Below are 19027 nucleotides of genomic sequence, written 5' to 3'. Positions count from 1 at the left end.
CCTTGCAGTTGCCGGCGTGTCCAGGAGGAGGAGGTGGGATAGTTAAATAGCGGCGGTGACCGCCGGACCGGAAGTGCGTCATCCGGACCGGAAGTCCCGCCGCCTGGAGCAGAGAGGAGATACTGCGCATGTCTAAATGTCACCATAGTAACGTGTTAGTAAGGAGCCCTGTATTGAACGCAAGGCATAATGCCAATACTCATATCGGTGTAAATATAATTATAGGGGAATGTTTGGACTAATAGTATGGAGGTTAGGCATACCTGCAGGATATTTGCGCTGTATGTGTGGCACTGTAATAGCCCTACTCTTGCGACCCCTAGTGGCAGCCAGGTTACATTCAGGGCATAAAAAATAGGTGGCTAGGCTGTATAGAATGGAATCCGGAGGAATTACGGGATCCTGGCATTAATAAGGCATGGACTAGGTACGGGATAAGTGGTATATATAATCGTGGACTGGAAAAATAAAAACTAGAACGAAAAGATGAATAAAAAGGAAAAATATAAATAGCAAAATTATAAATAGCAAAAATAACCGCATGAATAAATAAAATGAGTAGATGAATGGACCCTTATAAGGAAATAAAACGTTGATTATAATGCTATTGAAAAAAACGGGGGGGGGAATAAGGTTGAAAATTCAAAAGAAATAATGCAAATGAAATAAAATAACAATAAATATGAAATATGAAAATGTAAAATGGAGTAATGAATGGAAAAATAATGAAAAATAAAAATAAAAATAATAATAAAAGAAAAAATGCTAAAAAAATGAGAATAACTGTAATAACCAAGAAATATTAAAAATATTAAAAATAAAATAAAATAAAAGAAAACCCAAAAAAAAAAAAAAAAAAAAAAAAAAAATGAAAAACAAAAATAAAATAAAAATAAATGACGGAACAGAAGAAAAAAGGGGGAGGGGGGGTTGAGTGATCACTCACCTCTATGAAGAGTTGTCAACGGGTCTGGAAAAAACGAAATATAGTTAGTACTACAACTTAACACACCTGCCAATCAATTTCTCTGTTGAGTCCTCTAGGGGTCAAAGTATCCAAAGTGTGTATCCAGAACGTCTCCCTGGCTTTCAGTAATTTGATATGGTTGCCCCCTCTTCTGGGACGTGGAACCTGTTCGAGTATTTGGAATTTTAATTGGGCCACGGAATGTTTGAATGTGACAAAGTGGTCAGGGATAGGTAGCCATGTTTTGTTGCAGCGAATAGTTGACTTGTGGCTAGCGATCCGGTCCTTCACGTGCTGGGTGGTTTCCCCCACATAGAGGAGGCCACAGGGACACTTAATCACGTAGATGGCAAAGTTAGTGTTACAGGTAAAGAAACCCTGAATAGGATATGATTTCCCTGTCCTAGGGTGGGTGACCATATCGGACCTGATAACGTTTGAACATGCTGCACAATTGAGGCAGGGAAAAGTGCCACGCCGTTGGCTGGCCAAAAGCCTCTGTGTAGTCCGTGGTTGAGTACTCCCAATGTCAGCCCGTACTAGCTGATCCTTGATGTTTTTGGGTCTTCTTGTGCTCATCAATGGTGGTGATTGGAAAGGTTCCACTGAGGGGTAAGCCTTGTGCAAGAGGGACCAATGTTTTCTAATTACGGAGTATATTTTGGGCATAAAGGGATGGTGTGTATGCACAAAGGGTAAACGCTCCTTGGGCCGCTCCCGGGGGGGAGGGGGATGTGGGGAATTGATGCGTAGTTTTTCTTGGTCCAAAAGTTTTAAAGGATATTTTCTTTCTTGGAATTTGAGGGCCATAGTGTCCATTCTGTCTTGGCGTAGAGCAGGATCAGTGACAATACGAGAGACTCTCTTAAATTGTGACCGTGGAAGGCTATTTCTGGTTGTTTTGGGATGGCAGCTAGAGTAATGCAACAGGTTGTTGCAATCCGTGGGTTTGGTAAATATGTCAGTAGTGAGAATACCATTGTCACCTTTTATAACCCAGGTGTCCAAAAAGGAAATTTTCTGAGAATCAAAATGGATGGTAAATTGAAGCCCTGGGGAAATGGAATTGAGGTATGTAAAGAAGTGGTGCAGAGTGTCTGTTGTCCCTGTCCAAATGAAGAAAATGTCATCAATATAGCGGACATAGTTGGTGACGTGGGTTAAGAATAGCTCATTGTCATAGATGTACTCGATTTCGAACTGATTCATAAATGCATTTGCATAAGCTGGGGCTACATTCGAGCCCATTGCGGTCCCACGTGTTTGGACATAGTACGTGTCCTGGTATAGAAAAAAATTTTCATAGAGTACTAGTGTGAGGAGTTCGAGACAAAGTTGGGAGGTTCTTTTGGGCATATCAGATTTCTCAAGTAGAGATTTTGTGGCTGCAATCGATAGAACCGTTGTAAATCCTTGTCAAGCTGGAATGCGTCCCATTTAGGCGTAGGACAGAAGGACAAACCCTTCTGTAGTACCGTCAGTTCTGCAGGGGAGAGGGAGTAGCTAGAGATGTTTATTACCAAGTTCGATGGCTCACCTGGGATCTCGTTGCCATTCTTTCGCCGTGACCTTCTTGTTGGTCTGCGTTGTTGTGCCCTCCCCTGCGTCCCTTGTGAAAAAAACGCGGTCTGCCTGCATTTATCGATGAGTCGCTGCCCGAGCTGAATGAATCGACTCTTCGTTGGTTTGGTGGACGTCGCCAGGAGTTGAAGGCGGAGGAGTCGTTCCATCTATACACGTTGTTGCTTATATAGTCCTCGTTGTCTCGTTGAAATTTTGTCCTCTTACGTTCCTGCAAATTTTTCTCAAAGTCCGCAATAATTTTGTCTGTTTTGGTCTTCAGTGAGGACCACTCAGAAGAAGGAAGTGTACTGGTCAACTGAGTCTCTATGGCCTGTATATTTTTCTGGACCTCTATAATCTCCTTCTGGAGATATTCCACAGTAAGGATTATAATGTCTAAGGAACACTTGTTCAAAATTCTTTTAAATTTATCACAGAATTCCTGATTGTTGGAAAACAATGTGGGACGAAGATTACTCCGCAGCCCTCTAGGAATTTTATTCTGTCGGTGGTATTCCGCCAACGTGGTGCAATGGAGGTCATAAGAGACCAGTTTCCTTTTGGCTTTTTCTATGGTGACATTTAGACATGCGCAGTATCTCCTCTCTGCTCCAGGCGGCGGGACTTCCGGTCCGGATGACGCACTTCCGGTCCGGCGGTCACCGCCGCTATTTAACTATCCCACCTCCTCCTCCTGGACACGCCGGCAACTGCAAGGCGCGGGAGCGCCGCTTTACAGGACAACCACCCCAGGTACAGTGGGACGCTGTCCCCACATCCTATATTTCCACATTCCCTGTCATGGGACACTTATAATACAGGCAGGGTGACCGCTCTCCATACAGGTTTTTCACCTGGCTGCATGGACTATGTGCTTCCCCTCCCCAGTGAACTCCGGGGCAGCTTTTCATTTAATCTGTACTCTTTACTCCCACTCACCTCCTTATTTCTAGTACAGCATTCCTTATGATTTTTTTGCTTCGGTCCAACATAGGTTCCACATACAGGGCAGCATACCACGACTGGTCATACACCGCCTTATCAGCTAATAGGTATTGATCCAGGCTCCCATTTTCAAGTATTCTGTATATTAGGACACTGTACTCACACTTACCTCCTGTCTATCCTTATAGCACCACTGATACCTGTAAGCAAGAAATTCTCTTTGTGTACCTACCATTGCCTCATTAAGGTAACGAGTGCCTACTGTCCTGCCTCCCTATGACCTCTTTGCCTCCTTTTTTGTATTCACACTTGGTATGACTCTAGGTGTTCTATTCACTTCGGTGCATCCTTGGTGCTTATATTTGTATTTAGTTGCCTGCCTTTCATCCTATACCTTGCCATACTACTCTCTATTATCTCATCATGCACGGATGCTGTATATATGTATATAATTTTTGTTTTTGTTGTGTTTATTTACCCTTGTTCTGTTCTCTTTGTGTTTTTGTAGCAATATTATGAGTAAGGCTCAGGAGAGCCGAAACGTCAATTGTTACTACAAGTGGTCGCTTATCGTATAATTGTATATTGCTCCCATGTGTCACTGATATATAATGTCATATTGAATAAATTTTGCACTATATGCATAATAATCTACTAAGAGTGTGCGGTGTCTTCTAAATTTTATCTATATGGGGCTATGTAGCAGAGCTGTGTCTATATGGGGCTATGTAGCAGAGCTGTAACTATATGGGGCTGTGTAGCAGAGCTGTATCTATATATGCATATGTAGCAGAGCTGTGTCTATATGGGGCTATGTAGCAGAGCTGTGTCTATATGGGGCTATGTAGCAGAGCTGTGTCTATATGTGCATATGTAGCAGAGCTGTATCTACATGGGGCTATGTAGCAGAGCTGTGTCTATATGGGGCTATGTAGCAGAGCTGTGTCTATATGGGGCTATGTAGCAGAGCTGTGTCTATATGGGGCTATGTAGCAGAGCTGTGTCTATATGGGGCTATGTAGCAGAGCTGTGTCTATATGGGGCTATGTAGCAGAGCTGTGTCTATATGGGGCTATGTAGCAGAGCTGTGTCTATATGGGGCTATGTAGCAGAGCTGTGTCTATATGTGCATATGTAGCAGAGCTGTGTCTATATGGGGCTATGTAGCAGAGCTGTGTCTATATGGGGCTATGTAGCAGAGCTGTGTCTATATGGGACTATGTAGCAGAGCTGTGTCTATATGGGTCTATGTAGCAGAGCTGTGTCTATATGGGGCTATGTAGCAGAGCTGTGTCTATATGGGGCTATGTAGCAGAGTTGTTTCTATATATACATATGTAGCAGAGCTGTCTATATGGGGCTATGTAGCAGAGCTGTGTCTATATGTGCATATGTAGCAGAGCTGTGTCTATATGGGGCTATGTAGCATAGCTGTATCTATATGGGGCTATGTAGCAGAGCTGTATCTATATGGGGCTATGTAGCAGAGCTGTGTCTATATGGGGCTATGTAGCAGAGGTGTGTCTATATGGGGCTATGTAGCAGAGCTGTATCTATATGGGGCTATGTAGCAGAGCTGTGTCTATATGGGGCTATGTAGCAGAGCTGTGTCTATATGGGGCTATGTAGCAGAGCTGTGTCTATATGTGCATATGTAGCAGTGCTGTATCTATATGGGGCTATGTAGCAGAGCTGTATCTATATGGGGCTATGTAGCAGAGCTGTATCTATATGGGGCTATGTAGCAGAGCTGTGTCTATATGGGGCTATGTAGCAGAGCTGTGTCTATATCGGGCTATGTAGCAGAACTGTGTCTATATGGGGCTATGTAGCAGAGCTGTGTCTATATGTGCATATGTAGCAGAGCTGTGTCTATATGGGGCTATGTAGCAGAGCTGTGTCTATATGGGGCTATGTAGCAGAGCTGTGTCTATATAGGGCTATGTAGCAGAGCTGTATCTATATGGGGCTATGTAGCAGAGCTGTGTCTATATGGGGCTATGTAGCAGAGCTGTGTCTATATGGGGCTATGTAGCAGAGCTGTGTCTATATGGGACTATGTAGCAGAGCTGTGTCTATATGGGGCTATGTAGCAGAGCTGTGTCTATATGGGGCTATGTAGCAGAGCTGTTTCTATATATACATATGTAGCAGAGCTGTCTATATGGGGCTATGTAGCAGAGCTGTGTCTATATGTGCATATGTAGCAGAGCTGTGTCTATATGGGGCTATGTAGCAGAGCTGTGTCTATATGGGGCTATGTAGCAGAGCTGTATCTATATGGGGCTATGTAGCAGAGCTGTGTCTATATGGGGCTATGTAGCAGAGCTGTGTCTATATGGGGCTATGTAGCAGAGCTGTGTCTATATGGGGCTATGTAGCAGAGCTGTGTCTATATGTGCATATGTAGCAGTGCTGTATCTATATGGGGCTATGTAGCAGAGCTGTATCTATATGGGGCTATGTAGCAGAGCTGTGTCTATATGGGGCTATGTAGCAGAGCTGTGTCTATATGGGGCTATGTAGCAGAGCTGTGTCTATATGTGCATATGTAGCAGAGCTGTGTCTATATGGGGCTATGTAGCAGAGCTGTGTCTATATGGGGCTATGTAGCAGAGCTGTGTCTATATGGGGCTATGTAGCAGAGTTGTTTCTATATATACATATGTAGCAGAGCTGTCTATATGGGGCTATGTAGCAGAGCTGTGTCTATATGTGCATATGTAGCAGAGCTGTGTCTATATGGGGCTATGTAGCAGAGCTGTATCTATATGGGGCTATGTAGCAGAGCTGCATCTATATGGGGCTATGTAGCAGAGCTGTGTCTATATGGGGCTATGTAGCAGAGGTGTGTCTATATGGGGCTATGTAGCAGAGCTGTATCTATATGGGGCTATGTAGCAGAGCTGTGTCTATATGGGGCTATGTAGCAGAGCTGTGTCTATATGGGGCTATGTAGCAGAGCTGTGTCTATATGGGGCTATGTAGCAGAGCTGTATCTATATGGGGCTATGTAGCAGAGCTGTATCTATATGGGGCTATGTAGCAGAGCTGTGTCTATATGGGGCTATGTAGCAGAGCTGTGTCTATATCGGGCTATGTAGCAGAGCTGTGTCTATATGGGGCTATGTAGCAGAGCTGTGTCTATATGTGCATATGTAGCAGAGCTGTGTCTATATGGGGCTATGTAGCAGAGCTGTGTCTATATGGGGCTATGTAGCAGAGCTGTGTCTATATGGGGCTATGTAGCAGAGCTGTATCTATATGGGGCTATGTAGCAGAGCTGTGTCTATATGGGGCTATGTAGCAGAGCTGTGTCTATATGGGGCTATGTAGCAGAGCTGTGTCTATATGGGACTATGTAGCAGAGCTGTGTCTATATGGGGCTATGTAGCAGAGCTGTGTCTATATGGGGCTATGTAGCAGAGCTGTTTCTATATATACATATGTAGCAGAGCTGTCTATATGGGGATATGTAGCAGAGCTGTGTCTATATGTGCATATGTAGCAGAGCTGTGTCTATATGGGGCTATGTAGCAGAGCTGTGTCTATATGGGGCTATGTAGCAGAGCTGTATCTATATGGGGCTATGTAGCAGAGCTGTGTCTATATGGGGCTATGTAGCAGAGCTGTGTCTATATGGGGCTATGTAGCAGAGCTGTGTCTATATGGGGCTATGTAGCAGAGCTGTGTCTATATGGGGCTATGTAGCAGTGCTGTATCTATATGGGGCTATGTAGCAGAGCTGTATCTATATGGGGCTATGTAGCAGAGCTGTGTCTATATGGGGCTATGTAGCAGAGCTGTGTCTATATGGGGCTATGTAGCAGAGCTGTGTCTATATGTGCATATGTAGCAGTGCTGTATCTATATGGGGCTATGTAGCAGAGCTGTATCTATATGGGGCTATGTAGCAGAGCTGTATCTATATGGGGCTATGTAGCAGAGCTGTGTCTATATGGGGCTATGTAGCAGAGCTGTGTCTATATGGGGCTATGTAGCAGAGCTGTGTGTATATGGGGCTATGTAGCAGAGCTGTGTCTATATGTGCATATGTAGCAGAGCTGTGTCTATATGGGGCTATGTAGCAGAGCTGTGTCTATATGTGCATATGTAGCAGAGCTGTGTCTATATGGGGCTATGTAGCAGAGCTGTTTCTATATATACATATGTAGCAGAGCTGTCTATATGGGGCTATGTAGCAGAGCTGTGTCTATATGTGCATATGTAGCAGAGCTGTGTCTATATGGGGCTATGTAGCAGAGCTGTATCTATATGGGGCTATGTAGCAGAGCTGTATCTATATGGGGCTATGTAGCAGAGCTGTGTCTATATGGGGCTATGTAGCAGAGCTGTGTCTATATGGGGCTATGTAGCAGAGCTGTGTCTATATGTGCATATGTAGCAGAGCTGTGTCTATATGGGGCTATGTAGCAGAGCTGTATCTATATGGGTCTATGTAGCAGAGCTGTATCTATATGGGGCTATGTAGCAGAGCTGTGTCTATATGGGGCTATGTAGCAGAGCTGTGTCTATATGGGGCTATGTAGCAGAGCTGTGTCTATATGTGCATATGTAGCAGAGCTGTGTCTATATGGGACTATGTAGCAGAGCTGTGTCTATATGGGGCTATGTAGCAGAGCTATATCTATATGGGGCTATGTAGCAGAGCTGTGTCTATATGGGGCTATGTAGCAGAGCTGTGTCTATATGGGGCTATGTAGCAGAGCTGTGTCTATATGTGCATATGTAGCAGAGCTGTGTCTATGCAGCGCCCCAGAGTCCTGGTCGTTGCAGTACTGTGGCTCTGCCACTATGGGGAGCCATGGTGCGTCCGATGGCACTGAAGGAGTTCATCTGATCAGGTATCACAGACACCAATATGTTTCACAGCAGGGCCTCCGGGGGGAGCTAAGGGTTCTATTCATTAGGCCACTCCCCACCATAGTGGGTAAACTGGGGGTCAGGCAGGAAGTTAGAGAAGAAGGCTGACTGGATTGAACGAAGCAACACCTTGTGGCAGAGGGTGTTGTGGAGGAAGAGACAGTAGGGTCTCTGCCAGGGGTGGGATCCTGGCAGAGGCTTGGCATTGGAAAGAACGTAACGGGACCGTGCCTGCTCAGAATAGCGGCGGTGCCCTAAGAAAGGACTAGAAGCGAGATAGATTGTGCTGAGTGAGAAACGAGATCAAGCAATAGGAGAATTCCAGTAGGGGTCGTGCTGTAAGACCGGAGCAACACCCTACTGAGGCGCATTACCGGTGGCCGGAACGCCGAGGGAGTATTATAACATTCAGCTTCAAGCAATACTCTAAACAGCGGCAGGACAGTCAGTTTAAGGCGGGCTGTCTAACACACATCACCTATGAAGTCTTGGGAGGCAATTGCGGGAGAGGGGCGTCTCTAGGGTCCCGGAAGAACTCCAGGCCTATCCGACAAACGGGTGCCGTTCCAACTGTAACATCAGGAAGGGACGGAAGATTAGAAGAACATCATTTAATCGAGTTGTGAGGGAACTTAAGAAACAGACACAACGGTTGTGGGGTACTTTCCGTAAGCACAGCAGGGAAGGACTACAACACATAGCGCTAAGAAGGAAGGCACCGATTTCCACCTGTGAAGTGAACTCTGGAGGTGCCATTGGACCGGCCGGACTTGCGCAGCCTGGTGAACCGTATTCTGGACTGAGGACTCAGAGATCTCCAGTAAAGAGGTAAAGAGACTGCAACCTGGTGTCCTCGTTATTTACCGCGACCTGCACCCCACAACTGCACCGTTACAACACGACTTATTGCACCGGACGTCCCCCACTGACAGACAGGGCCACGGACCGGGTCTAGCCACCGTGACAACCCCAGGACTGAGACCTAGAGGCCCGGCTCTGGGTACCCCTTGGCCCTGCGGCGGTGTGGAGGCGCTCCAAACTTGGCGTCACGAACAGGATCTACTTAAGCCTGAAGAATCAGGTCATGTGTGCCTAGAGACTGTGATTTGTTGTGCTTGGACTGTACTTTATTAAGAGGACTGTGTGTTGTGCCATTTGCCGCCAAAATCCGCCGCCATTGTAGCGCTGAGGAGAGCGCAGGAAGAGAAGAGGGGCGTGAAGGGGGCGTAGGCAAGCTGGAGAGCGCGAACAGCAATGGCCGCCCAGTCTAAGTATTTCTGTGTCCTGAGGACGTGCCCGTCAACAGCCGAGGTCCGCCTCCTGATCTTGGTTGGAGGGTGGAGATCATGGGGACGGGGACGCCCACGAAAGAGACCGCGAAAAGAGGACATTGGAGGACAAATAAAGATGGCGACACCAGAAGTACCACGCGGAGCTGACCCGGCCCGGCCTGAGGCTGCACAACCCGGGACAGCCTCAGAAACGCCAACGCTGCAGGGTCTGACCCTCGCAGGGCCACCGATGGGTCGGGCCCCTTTGCCGCTGTCTGCGGAATGTGCGGCTGCAGCCGAGGCTCGACAGCTAGCCCGCCGGCTGAGGGCCGATGCCCGCGTACTTTCACGGCTAGGCCAGCCCACGGAGATCCATCTGGCCCCAGTGTCCCCTGTCGCTACCCACCCGACCGTGGCTGGAGGTACGTCACAGACGCCGGACTTAAAGATTCTACCCGATGCTGAACATCTGCGGCGGTTGATGGCCGCATGGAGGAGCCGACCCCAGCCTGCGGAACAGATTGGTTCGATTAGCGCTCCGGAAATCCCGCCCTCACACTGGGGTGTAGTAGTGGCCTTTAACCCTCAGTGTGGAAGAGGAGTGATCCAAGAGATCGGGGAACCGGTGCAAGTCCACGTGGACCGGGAGGAGGTAGAACCTTGCCGCGGGAGGTTCGATCGCGACCTAGAACCAGGCGATGCGGTGACGTATACCCGATGGAGGAGGGCTACGGGGGAAGCTGGCTGGATGGCACGAGGCGTGCAGCGGTGCACTGCCTTCCAGGCTGCTGCTGAAGCACCGGAAAGAGGTGACCCCAAGGGGAAGACAGCGGAGCCCGGCCCCGCGGAACCGCAAGAAGCCCAACCTCACCGTGCCCCGGAGGGACGTGTACACCTGCCGACAAGAAGGATCTCCCGGCGAGGGATTTTATCACTGTTGGGACCGGAACGGCGTCCTGGCTCACCAGTGCGATCCGTTGGCCTGGTGAGACCGGACAGGAGACCACCTCCCGCTTCACAACAGTAAAGTATCACTGCTCTTTTATGAAAATGTAAATAGTTTTCCCGTTAACTGTTTGTGAACTGTTTGCTGCTAAACCCATCCAGGGTTAACAATTTATGGATCCCTTAGTTGACCCGGGATCCTTATTGTTTGTTTTTCTACAGTTTTGCACGAGTTTTACAAACTGAGAAATCATGAACAGTGCATGATCCAAACTTTCTTGTAAATAGTTTGCACCTTATTAAAGGCGCTTCCTACTGGTTTTATTTAAAGACTCTTTGCGAAGATACCGTTCTGGAACCTTTGCTGAACAAAGACTGGTAGGCTGAGAAGACGAGCTACCTCAGAAAGACTTGATCCTCTTTTAAAGGGGATGTCCAACAGCGTACTTACGAGAGATACTGTTTTAAGAACAGTAATGCCATGGTAATGTTGGAATGAGAAAAGTTGTATGTGTTTTAACTAGTTAAATGTAAAGAAATACTGATGATGATGCTCTGGAAGAAATGTAACTGTTTTGCATATAGGAAAGTTATGTGTGTTCAATTTGTTTAAAATGTGAAACCTAGATAATGTTCTTTGAAAAAGAAAGATGCAGAAAGCCCGTAGGGGCAGATTTAGAGTTCTGCTTAAGTGAAAGTAAGAAAGTAATAATGAAGGTGTGGATAGAAGGTAAACCCTGAGTCCCCATAGAAAGTTAATAATGTGTTACTAAGGACAGAAAGTGAACCCGTAGGGGTTAGTGAGTGAGTCCTAATAGGAGCCAAGTAGAGCCGGCTCCATGTTCTCTAATTGAAAGGAATGTTATGTCTATACCATGTATAGTAGAGAAAGGCAGTAGGCCCTGGCTGAACGGGGCGGTCCTGTAAAAGACAGGAGAGGCAGTAGGTCTGGTGCCATAGGGACAGGCGGTCCTGCAGGTTCAAAGTAGGAGAATGAAAAGTTAACTTGCCCTGTAATGTGATTATGGGAAGGCCTTTAGCGAGCTAGGAGTGTATGTTCCTTGAAGGCAATGTTAAATTATTGTTCATTTAATTGCACTTAGTAGAATACCCGGTTGGGTAATGAGAGTTAATTGTAGCCTGTTGCTATGATATTTAATTATGTTTGTAACGTTAAAGTGTCCTCACCTCCCATAAAGGGAAGCCTGTTCAAGTATACTTATTGTTTTGCACTCAACAAAATTGTATGTCTTTTTGCTAACCTGTATTGTTGTTTTCTTCCCAGTCCCGGAGTACTGTGTTTAACCAGGGGGGAGTGCAGCGCCCCAGAGTCCTGGTCGTTGCAGTACTGTGGCTCCGCCACTATGGGGAGCCATGGTGCGTCCGATGGCACTGAAGGAGTTCATCTGATCAGGTATCACAGACACCAATATGTTTCACAGCAGGGCCTCCGGGGGGAGCTAAGGGTTCTATTCATTAGGCCACTCCCCACCATAGTGGGTAAACTGGGGGTCAGGCAGGAAGTTAGAGAAGAAGGCTGACTGGATTGAACGAAGCAACACCTTGTGGCAGAGGGTGTTGTGGAGGAAGAGACAGTAGGGTCTCTGCCAGGGGTGGGATCCTGGCAGAGGCTTGGCATTGGAAAGAACGTAACGGGACCGTGCCTGCTCAGAATAGCGGCGGTGCCCTAAGAAAGGACTAGAAGCGAGATAGATTGTGCTGAGTGAGAAACGAGATCAAGCAATAGGAGAATTCCAGTAGGGGTCGTGCTGTAAGACCGGAGCAACACCCTACTGAGGCGCATTACCGGTGGCCGGAACGCCGAGGGAGTATTATAACATTCAGCTTCAAGCAATACTCTAAACAGCGGCAGGACAGTCAGTTTAAGGCGGGCTGTCTAACACACATCACCTATGAAGTCTTGGGAGGCAATTGCGGGAGAGGGGCGTCTCTAGGGTCCCGGAAGAACTCCAGGCCTATCCGACAAACGGGTGCCGTTCCAACTGTAACATCAGGAAGGGACGGAAGATTAGAAGAACATCATTTAATCGAGTTGTGAGGGAACTTAAGAAACAGACACAACGGTTGTGGGGTACTTTCCGTAAGCACAGCAGGGAAGGACTACAACACATAGCGCTAAGAAGGAAGGCACCGATTTCCACATGTGAAGTGAACTCTGGAGGTGCCATTGGACCGGCCGGACTTGCGCAGCCTGGTGAACCGTATTCTGGACTGAGGACTCAGAGATCTCCAGTAAAGAGGTAAAGAGACTGCAACCTGGTGTCCTCGTTATTTACCGCGACCTGCACCCCACAACTGCACCGTTACAACACGACTTATTGCACCGGACGTCCCCCACTGACAGACAGGGCCACGGACCGGGTCTAGCCACCGTGACAACCCCAGGACTGAGACCTAGAGGCCCGGCTCCGGGTACCCCTTGGCCCTGCGGCGGTGTGGGGGCGCTCCATCTATATGGGGCTATGTAGCAGAGCTGTGTCTATATGGGGCTATGTAGCAGAGCTGTGTCTATATGGGGCTATGTAGCAGAGCTGTGTCTATATGGGGCTATGTAGCAGAGCTGTGTCTATATGGGGCTATGTAGCAGAGCTGTGTCTATATGGGGCTATGTAGCAGAGCTGTGTCTATATGGGACTATGTAGCAGAGCTGTGTCTATATGGGGCTATGTAGCAGAGCTGTGTCTATATGGGGCTATGTAGCAGAGCTGTGTCTATATGGGGCTATGTTGCAGAGCTGTGTCTATATGGGGCTATGTAGCAGAGCTGTGTCTATATGGGGCTATGTAGCAGAGCTGTGTCTATATGGGGCTATGTAGCAGAGCTGTGTCTATATGTGCATATGTAGCAGAGCTGTGTCTATATGGGGCTATGTAGCAGAGCTGTGTCTATATGGGACTATGTAGCAGAGCTGTGTCTATATGGGGCTATGTAGCAGAGCTGTGTCTATATGGGGCTATGTAGCAGAGCTGTGTCTATATGGGACTATGTAGCAGAGCTGTGTCTATATGGGGCTATGTAGCAGAGCTGTTTCTATATGGGGATATGTAGTAGAGCTGTGTCTATATGGGGCTATGTAGCAGAGCTGTGTCTATATGGGGCTATGTAGCAGAGCTGTGTCTATATGGGGCTATGTAGCAGAGCTGTGTCTATATGGGACTATGTAGCAGAGCTGTGTCTATATGGGGCTATGTAGCAGAGCTGTTTCTATATGGGGATATGTAGTAGAGCTGTGTCTATATGGGGCTATGTAGCAGAGCTGTGTCTATATGGGGCTATGTAGCAGAGCTGTGTCTATATGGGGCTATGTAGCAGAGCTGTTTCTATATGGGGATATGTAGTAGAGCTGTGTGTATAATACACACTGCAGAGAAACACTAAGAATCTATTACCTCCATATTCTACTCTATACATTAAAATTAGCTATAATGAGTCACTCCTCTACTTTACACCGCCAGGGAAGTTTTACTTAACAGGAAAAATGTTGTTACTAAACCTGGGATGCGTATTATGGTAAGGTGAGGTTTACAGTCTGAAATATACAGTAATATATACACATACTTTTTTTGTGTTTGTTTGTTTGTTTTGTGATTCAGACTGCTTTTAACTAAAATAAAAGACACAAAAACCCCTAAAGTAGCAACACTCACCCCTCAACCAGTCTCCCCATAGGTCTCACTGTGACACTTATCAGATCCCTACTTTTTTCATCTTCCTGATCCAAGCTTAACGCAATGTAAATGAGAGCAAGTGCAGGCTCAGCCAATCACAGCCACAGCAGGGACCCTGCTCAGTCAGTGATTGGCTAAGCAGGAATTGTGCAAAACATGTTGTAACTTTCGGTGCTTTTACGCTAGTTCCCCCAACTTTTTGAAAAGTGGGCACAGCTTACCAGAGAAGGGAGCATTGCAGAGCGCGGACAAAATACTAATCATAATTTACATCACAAAAGTAGCATAAATTAGGAGAAATGTAATCCAGCCCCTAAAGTAATATTTACGGTGGCGCACGGCTGCTGTGTAACGCAATTAATCATTTATGAATTTGATACTTTTTACTCCAACGTACTCCATCAAGACTGGAGTTCAAAACACCAGTCGGAAGCCAAAATGTGTGAACTCGGCCAAAGGTACACGTCTGTAGTAACTGTGGGGTCATACTTTAGGTCTAAAAATTACCTGCAGAGCCGGCCTCCATCAGAGGAGATGTACACGCATCTGTCCGACAGGTTGGTGGAGATGGACACAAATTCGTTGATGTAGCCCGCTCTTCTCATTAATCGGAACGTGTTCACCAACTTCTGGTGCTCGCGAATAATACCAAGAATGTTTCCATTGAGGAACACGATATAATACTCCTTACAGAATGGGTCCCATATAATGCTCCAAAAATAATTGGCTCTTTAAGATGCTCCATGTATAATGGGCCCCATATAATGCTCCATATATAATTGGCCATATAAAATGCTTCATATATAGTCCCATAAGATGCTTCATATATTATTGGCCCCATATACTGCTCCATATGTAATTGGCCCCATATACTGCTCAATATGTAATTGGCCCCATATACTGCTCCATATTGAATTGGCCCCATAAGATGCTCCATATTAAATTGGCCCCATATAATGCTCCCTATAGAATTGGCTTCATAAGATGCTGCCTATATTATTTGCCCCATAAGATACTCCATATAGAATTAGCCCCATATAATGTACCATATATGGGCCCCTTCTGATGGTCCCCATATATTGCTCCAAATATTAAAAAAAAAAATGAAATACTCACCTCTCGTTGCTTGACGCTGCTCTGCTCTGGACTCCTCACCGTCGGCGTCTTCCTGCTCTCTGTGCTGCGACTTCTCAGGCAGAGGGCGCGCACTGGTGACGTCATTGCGCCCTCTGACCTGAACGTCACAGTCAGAGGATGGAAGACGCTGCAGTGCTGGAACCGGGAGAGGTAAGTATCGCAAGTGCCGGGGCCGGAGCAGACGGGGGGGTCCACTCGCGGGGGCCGGCACAATAGCGCGCCAGTGTCCCCGACGGCGAGTGGGCCCCCTGCCTGCTCAGGGCCCCGGCACTTGCCCGGGTGCGTCGGGTGCTGACGCTGGCCCTGGGAGTAGACCCTTAATGTCCCTGGGTCTGGAAGTCCTGGTCTAGAGTGCTCGTCATTAGGTCGTAGTGCATGTCCCAACATGATGACTTGCTTCATGACTCTAGACCAGGATTTCCTGCTGCGAGTAGGCTCGGGATATTCATTTGCATACGCACGGACATCCCAGGCGTACTCACGGCTGGAAGTCCTGGCCTAGTGTGAAGATGACTGGGTTCCATCAATGCATGCTGGCAGTAAGGAGCAGGGCCAAGGAACTTGTGGGAAACAAAGAGCAGAAAAAGTGAGAAGTGAGGTGAGTGTTAGTTTTTTTGGTCTTTGTTTCTTCTTCTTACCTTTACTATGCATTGGGAGTCTTTCCATAACCAATTACCCCTGAGCTTAATAAAGGAAATTGAATTAGCTGAGAATAAATTCACTGTAAATCAAATATTTTGGTAAAATCCATGCGCTTTGTCTCTAGTCATAAGTGTCATTATGGAAAAACCCTTTGAATGTTCATGTTAATAAACCTTATATCAGCCATGTCATTTTATCACTTCTCCTTTTTAACAGACAAAACCATGTAAGGTTGATTACATGAATACTAAGTTGCTTATTAATAAAATCTATTACCACACTTTATAAAATGAAGTACAAGCTTTACTTAGAACAGAGGATTTCCTCAGTGTGAATAATGTCCTGTAAATGTTAGATTTACTGTGATATTTGGCATTTATCTCCCGATAGGATGCAGCGGTGTTTGGCCATCAAGCTCCAGCACAATCTCTCATTCCATCAAGGAGGGATTATTATTCCACCATGTGCTCGGCTTTGGAAGCTTTGGAAAGGTCCTGATGGCGGAAGACACTTTAACCCGCCAAGAATTTGCTGTTAAGATCATCAGCAAAAGGTCCCTGCTAGCCGGAGGTGATAGGCTGGATGTCATGGTGGAGAGGCGAGTTCTTCAGCTGGCATCTGGAAGCCCCTTCCTCGTCCATGCAGACTTCGGAATCAAGACCAAGGTATAATTGTGACTACTTAGCGCTACAAGGTTTGGCCACTTTTTTGATGTCGGTGACCTATTCGTCTGAATTGGAGCTGTCCTGCAGAATCCAGGAGTGACCACTAAACCTTATTTGCTCCGTACATTGTTTATATCCAGCTTTTGGCGGAGATGGTAACAGCTGATCGGACCCCCACAAATCTGATATTAATGACCTATTCTAAGGATAGGTACATCATAAGAGTGGAAAACCCTTTTAAATAATGTCACTGCACACACTACAAGCTTCACTGCTCAATGGACAATGCCACCGCCAGGGACAAACTGTACAGAGGTGATATAGAAGGTATTAATGATCAGAATAAAATGGATTTTTATAGTCTTGAATGTGGCTGAGCTGAAATACCGAGCAAAGCTCATGGGCAGGCAACACTTCTTTCTTGAAGAAAGAACAACCCCTTTACCCCCATAAAGAAGCAGCATAGGCTGTAAGAGAGCAGCAATTACCACTTTGTGTTTTTATCTCCACAGTCTAACAGCTGTAACTTTTCTCTTCTTCTGCCACTATAGCTGATTAAAGGTCTATATCTAATTTTGTATGAAGTGTTGTATTTTTAATTACACTATTTTAAAGTGCACATATTGTATTGGATAATATTTATTCATTTGTTTGAGGTTGGATTGAAAACTGTAACAACTTTCCTATTGTTTTGTTTATTTTAGCACCTACAGTACATTATATGGTAACATTATTCTCAGGGTCTTTATAATTATGGAAAAACAGATGTATGGCTACGTTCACATTTGCGGTCCGCGCCGCAGCGTCGGGCGCCGCAGCGGCGCCGCATGCGTCATGCGCCCCTATATTTAACATGGGGGCGCATGGACATGCGTTGCACTTGTGTTTTGCGCCGCATGCGTCACTGCGGCGCACGCGTCCGGGCGCAGAGGACGCAGCAAGTTGCATTTTTGCCGCGTCCAAAATCAATAGAACAAAGGACGCATGCGGCGCAAAACGCAGCGTTGTGCATGCGTTTTGCCGCGTTTTTGTTTGCGTTGTGCGTTGCGGCGCCGACGCTGCGGCGCACAACGCAAATGTGAACGTAGCCTATATGATTTTTATGTTTGGCTACTTTAGCATACTAAAAAAACAAAAACTTTTTGTGTTGGTGTATTACAAGGCCTATTATGTTTTTGTTGCTATATGTTACTATGACATAGCTGTTGTTTTCTGCATAGCTTGTACTTTACATTGCTATTATTTGGGATTACATAGCACTTTATAACGATCTTTTACTCCACTTTTTGAGAAGTAGGAAAAATAGCAGCTCCATGCAAAGCAGAAAGATAACATTATAGCCTTGGTTCATTATTGCCATTGCATCTGGTTTCTGCCTGGTTTTGTGTGTTTTTAGGCCTTTTTGTGTTTGCATCCAATTCATTATACTATTTAGTCTATTTTGTATGAGCTCCCCTGCTTTTTCTTTTTTTTTCCACTTTGTGGGCAGAGTTTAGTGATTCCAGATGTTTTCACCTGATTCATCAATTCTGATTTTTTTTTAAAAGTCACGCATGTGATACAATCTTCATTCCAGTCCCCGTTGGTGTATTTTTTGACTATGCCAGCTTTTTGGCTCAATTTTTGCCCAATTTGCAAAATGTGTTATTTTGGGGGCCAAAAAGTGGCAACAACAGTTCAGGCAGGAAAGACATTTTTGACTATGAACCAAATTCTTGAATTGTGAGTTGAAGAATTTAGCACCAAAAACGACAACAAATACCACAAGACCAAAAAGGAAAGTGATTAAAAAAAGCAAATAATGAATCTGAGCCTATGTCTATAATTAAAAGAAAAATAATAATTACCAAACATTGGCTTAACCCTTTAGTGACAGAGCCAATTTGGTACTTAATGACCAGGCCAATTTTTACAATTCTGACCACTGTCACTTTATGAGGTTATAACTCTGGAACGCTTCAACGGATCCTGCTGATTCTGAGATTGTTTTTTCATGACATATTGTACTTCATGTTAGTGGTAACATTTCTTCGATATTACTTGCGATTATTTATGAAAAAAATGGAAATATGGCAAAAAATTTTAAAATTTAGCAATTTTCAAAACTTGGATTTTTATGCCCTTAAATCAGAGAGATATGTCACAAAAAATAGTTAATAAATAACATTTCCCACATGTCTACTTTACATCAGCACAATTTTGGAACCCAAATTTTTTTTGTTAGGGAGTTATAAGGGTTAAACGTTGACCAGCAATTTCTCATTTTTACAACACCATTTTTTTTTTAGGGACCACATCACATTTGAAGTCATTTTGAGG

The 19027-nt window shown here is 45.7% G+C and overlaps 1 protein-coding gene across 2 annotated transcripts in view; it reads left to right on the top strand.

Annotated features, from left to right (window-relative positions):
- The window catches only part of LOC143775996 (protein kinase C theta type-like), a 51331-nt gene that overhangs the window by 18588 nt on the left and 13716 nt on the right, over positions 1 to 19027 (top strand). For both annotated transcript variants that reach the window (XM_077264837.1, XM_077264836.1), the window contains one exon: positions 16434 to 16708. In XM_077264837.1, the coding sequence (XP_077120952.1) occupies positions 16541 to 16708 (168 nt within the window). In that variant the 5' untranslated portion in view covers positions 16434 to 16540. The remainder of the gene's footprint in view (positions 1 to 16433; positions 16709 to 19027) is intronic.

Source organism: Ranitomeya variabilis, chromosome 5 (genome assembly GCF_051348905.1).
Source record: "Ranitomeya variabilis isolate aRanVar5 chromosome 5, aRanVar5.hap1, whole genome shotgun sequence".
In the NCBI taxonomy this organism is placed as follows: Eukaryota; Metazoa; Chordata; class Amphibia; order Anura; family Dendrobatidae; genus Ranitomeya; species Ranitomeya variabilis.
Note: the sequence above shows the minus strand (reverse complement) of the source record. Positions and strands in the feature narration are given on the sequence as shown.